At 37.6% G+C, this 4,305-nt stretch overlaps 1 protein-coding gene across 1 annotated transcript; it reads right to left on the bottom strand.

The window, feature by feature from the left end:
• Window positions 1–309: 309 nt before the first annotated feature.
• Window positions 310–3,183, bottom strand: LOC149264106 (glyceraldehyde-3-phosphate dehydrogenase GAPCP1, chloroplastic-like). The gene is given in 11 exon segments (XM_089388948.1): window positions 310–798; window positions 883–966; window positions 1,215–1,363; window positions 1,473–1,590; window positions 1,629–1,736; window positions 1,774–1,884; window positions 1,981–2,159; window positions 2,456–2,493; window positions 2,612–2,650; window positions 2,798–2,865; window positions 3,006–3,183. Coding segments are annotated over 11 exon segments (966 nt in total). The 5' UTR covers window positions 3,014–3,183; the 3' UTR covers window positions 310–734.
• Window positions 3,184–4,305: the final 1,122 nt, after the last annotated feature.

Here is a 4,305-nt window from a genome sequence, read left to right on the forward strand (position 1 = left end):
GAAAAAAATGACATTACAATCATGATATCAAAGGCGTCTTACATTAATAAGTCATTCATTCCAACAATGTTCATGAAAACATCTATAGAAGCATATTAAAGTCTAAGGTTTCCATTCCTATAGAAGACTTTAAAATAAGAATAATAACAATTTCTAAAAATAAAACAAAAAACCCTTCTTCACAAAGGTTTAAAGAAAAACAAAGGAATACATACTTGAGTAAATACCGACTGCATGTAGATACTGGCTTAGCTAACTTAACAGGAAAACTATAAAAACAAGGACAGCTGCGAGGCAGCGAGTCCCTGCATCAAGTTATTTAAGGTCTACTGACTCCCGGGCACATGAGTTTGTGAAGATGAGTTAGCACATGCTATCCTAAGAAATAGAAAGCCAAACAGCAGCAGCAAAAACAACTTGTTAAGAGTTCAAAACACTTTCGAAAAGGTAATGTTGGTTCAACTACTAAGTCATTCAAGCAAATGGTTTGTTTACATATGCCTTATGGTTTCAGCCACAGGAATCAAAACGAACAGATTATAACATAACACACATCGACCAAATGAGGCTAGACAGAATGTCAGCCAGAACCCAAGTAGGCAAACTAAAGCCATGTGTGAGATCAAGTCCACCACTCGGTTGCTGCAGAAGCAATGTCAAGCTTATTAGTCCATATCATTAACAAAACAAATCTCACACTGAAAATGCCAAATGCCTTGGCATCTACTAACAGATTACACGTGTTTCACAAATGTAGAACTCAAGGCTATACCAGCCTTAGCATCAAAGATACTCGACCTGTAAAGGAAAACTTGAAAATTTAGCCGTTTATCTAAAATACAAAACCAAAATTCCACTAAGCTATTTCATGCAAGTTCTTACCTTGCATCGCCTACAAAATCATTCGAAACGACATCTTCATCAGTGTATCCAAGGATGCCTTTTAGCGACCCTTCAGATGCGGCCCTGACCATGTATACAACACATTATAATACTAATCAAGGCTTTAAAATATGATACTAAGAGTGATCAGAGAAGAAGCATAGTTAAGGCTCCAAGATGATTAAGAGTAAAAATATGACACTAAGAGTTATCAGAGCAGAAACCATAAGCCATAATGAAAGCTTAATTAAAGATGACACTAAGAGCACTCAAAGAAAAAACTATTTTGGAACAATATAATGTTTTATCGTGGCAAAGTAAAAGGACAATACTTCATTGCTGCTTTTATATCATCGTAAGATGCTGGTTTCTCAAGGCGACATGTCAGATCCACAACTGAGACATTAGGTGTTGGTACACGGAAAGCCATTCTAGTTAGCTTTCCATTCAACTCTGGAAGGACCTTCCCAACTACCTGTAGCTATTTATAGAAATTTCATTTCTTTGTCAGATATATACATTTAACAAAAAACAAATTACAGGTACAAGAACTGAATACACTTCAGATAATAACATAAGAAATTCATAACAACTTTATTATCATTTTAAATTCAGGACTTAAAACAAAGAGGCCCATGCCTACCTGTTGTTGCATGAACAGTGGTCATGAGGGCCTCAGCAATACCAAATTCTTCATTCACCACCTGTAGCCAGTCCATGAGTATTCGTTTCAGTTTTTACGGTGAGCTAATTTTGACACATAGTTATGACTCAATGACAATGTTTGCAGGAAGTACATTTGTCGATGGAAAAATATAGATGCAACAATCTTAAGTACATTTGTCGATGGAAAACTATAGATGCAAACAGAAAAAATACAAAAATTACCACAAAAAATATACCTTAAGATGTGCAGAAGCCTTCTCAGTTGTTGTAAAAGCTCCAAATGATTCTACAACATACTCAGCTCCATAGTTACCCCAGGGAATCTCTGAAGGATCCCTGTAGCAGTGGCTTCCAAGAGATCATAGCATCATTATTCTCTAAATCATAATTATCAGTGTTTATTTACACATTGGTTAATGTTAAGGGGCATACCTTTTAGAATTGACAGTAATACTGTGACCATCAATTTCAAGAGTTGTATCATCAACAATATTCAAGCTCCCTTTGTATACCCCATGAGTTGAATCATACTTAAACATGTAAGCCTGCCAGCCACAACCGCAAAATAGAAGTTTAGTCAAATTTCGGTCAATAGGAATGTTACAGTAATGCTTTAAAAGAAAATTCAGAACAGTATAAGGCACAAGAACAAATTCCATGAAGTTAAAGTTCAAAGTATGCACTGAAATTAACCCAAGGAACTTGCTCAACGTAGAGAAATTATCCTACAGCAATTGCTTGCATGCTAAGTAACAAATTGCTAGAGTCAAGCACACCTTACAATCCAGAGAAATAAAGTTACTTAAACAAAAACATCGTCATGCAAAAGCGGCCTCCCAATACGACCAAATCCTGTACACAGAACACACCTTACAATCCAGAGAAATAAAGTCACTTAAACAAAAACATCGTCATGCAAAAGCAGCCTCCCAATACGACCAAATCCTGTACACAGAACAGTTTTGATCTTACTTGTTTGATCGTGAATATTCTCAGTGTGGGTTACATATCACAATCTGATTAGAATATTTACACATAGGAAACAATAAGTAAAGGTACTCACCATTTATTCCTATCTTGGTCCTCTCCTTTCCCGAGGATCCTGCAAAAATAATGAATGATTAAATTTTTTTAGTAATTACTGAATCCAAATGCAAGACATTGCCCACGACAAAATCTGTCAATCTGATTTATTTCCTGTTCTAGTTCTAAAGAAGACAACACAGAGAATGGGCTTGCTAGTACTTACTTTGAACTCTAGGAGGGGCCTCTGTTGCAGTAGCTCTAACTGGCTGCAAAGTCCTAGCACTCTGACATCTGTTAAGAGAACACGAAAACACATTACCTACCCGTAAAGCATTGTGAGAATATTGCTCCCTTTAAGGTGAAGATGCCAGTCTTAACATTAAAGAGCAAATTTAACACCGTAAAACTATCACTGGATCTTCAGAACCCACTGCAGCATTAAGCGCCGCACCCGAGATTCCGTAATACCAATAACATAGTTCCAACTTAAACGTAAGGATACAAACACGCAATCTTTACTGTTTCAGCAACAACTCAATGTATGCTTACAACTCAGCCCATGGCAATCAACCTCCCGAGATGGATTCAGCAGATCTGCTCAAAAGAATCAATGAGGGAAATGAATAATTAAAAGTTATATAAAAAGTTATTAAATAAAATAATATGACAATTAGAATATATAAATATATAAAAGTCGCCACAGCTGGACCGCTGGACTTCATGCTACCGCATGGATACCAAGTGTCGCGTTACCTGCACCCTAAGATCGCCATGATCGAGCGACAAAGCTGGAATACGTTGTAAGTAAAGATAAGAAATCAAAGAACCATCCAGTATATGCCGTATAGGAATACCTGGGATGTTTCAGCCTGTGTGTTGATCCTGACGGTACAGAAAAACCAGAGACATATCAATTTGTGGTGACTCAACCAATTCCCCCATATCTTCCTCTTCTTCCTGTTCTGGGTTCATCCAAGTCCCAACGGAAAATCCCAATGGCACAATTCATGCAGTGAATGAATGGCTTCTGTGCGCAGCGAGTGAACCACTTTCTGTGTGCAGTGGGTGAACCACTTGAGTTAATGGCTTATTTGAATGGCTTCGTGCAGTTAATGACTTGGGAGTAGGTAGGTGATGTTGTGAATGGCTTGCTTTCTTTGCGCTGTTAGACAACAAATTCCATGACTTCAGAGAAGAGAAGAGAGATCCAGGACTCTCTAATGGCAACTGTTTAAGATTAAACATCCTATTGAGATGAGGTAAGACTGATATTGACATTTTTCAGGTTCCTTGTAGATTGCAACCCAAGTTGATTAATATGTACACTCCTTGTAGATTGCTCCACTCCTATATCTGCACTTCTTTTGGAAATCAGAAAGATGGAATAATCTGTGAATTGCATGCAGTGTTTAGCAGTGGCTGAGCCGTTTTTTTGGCTCATTCTGATACCAAACCCATTGTTGCTTTGATGATCTCTTCAGCTCCGGCAATTGTAGTTACCTTGGTGGACGAAGACGACTTGCAGAGGTTTGGCAATTGGGTTGCTCAGCAGGCGATATTTATCGGTGCTCCAGAACTCTGTAGCATGGGTTGGGGAACCTAGTTAGTTTCCAGAGAACATTTCTCATCGTGTTCTATTTTATTTCCAAAAACAAGATATGGTAATTAGATCCACCAAAATCTATTGCGGAATCTCAAAAAATTTAGACTATATTATAACATTGTCAACAG

This window comes from Pinus tabuliformis, chromosome 6 (assembly GCF_031772625.1).
Source record: "Pinus tabuliformis cultivar Carrire ecotype Pingquan chromosome 6, CPIR1, whole genome shotgun sequence".
NCBI lineage: Eukaryota > Viridiplantae > Streptophyta > Pinopsida > Pinales > Pinaceae > Pinus > Pinus tabuliformis.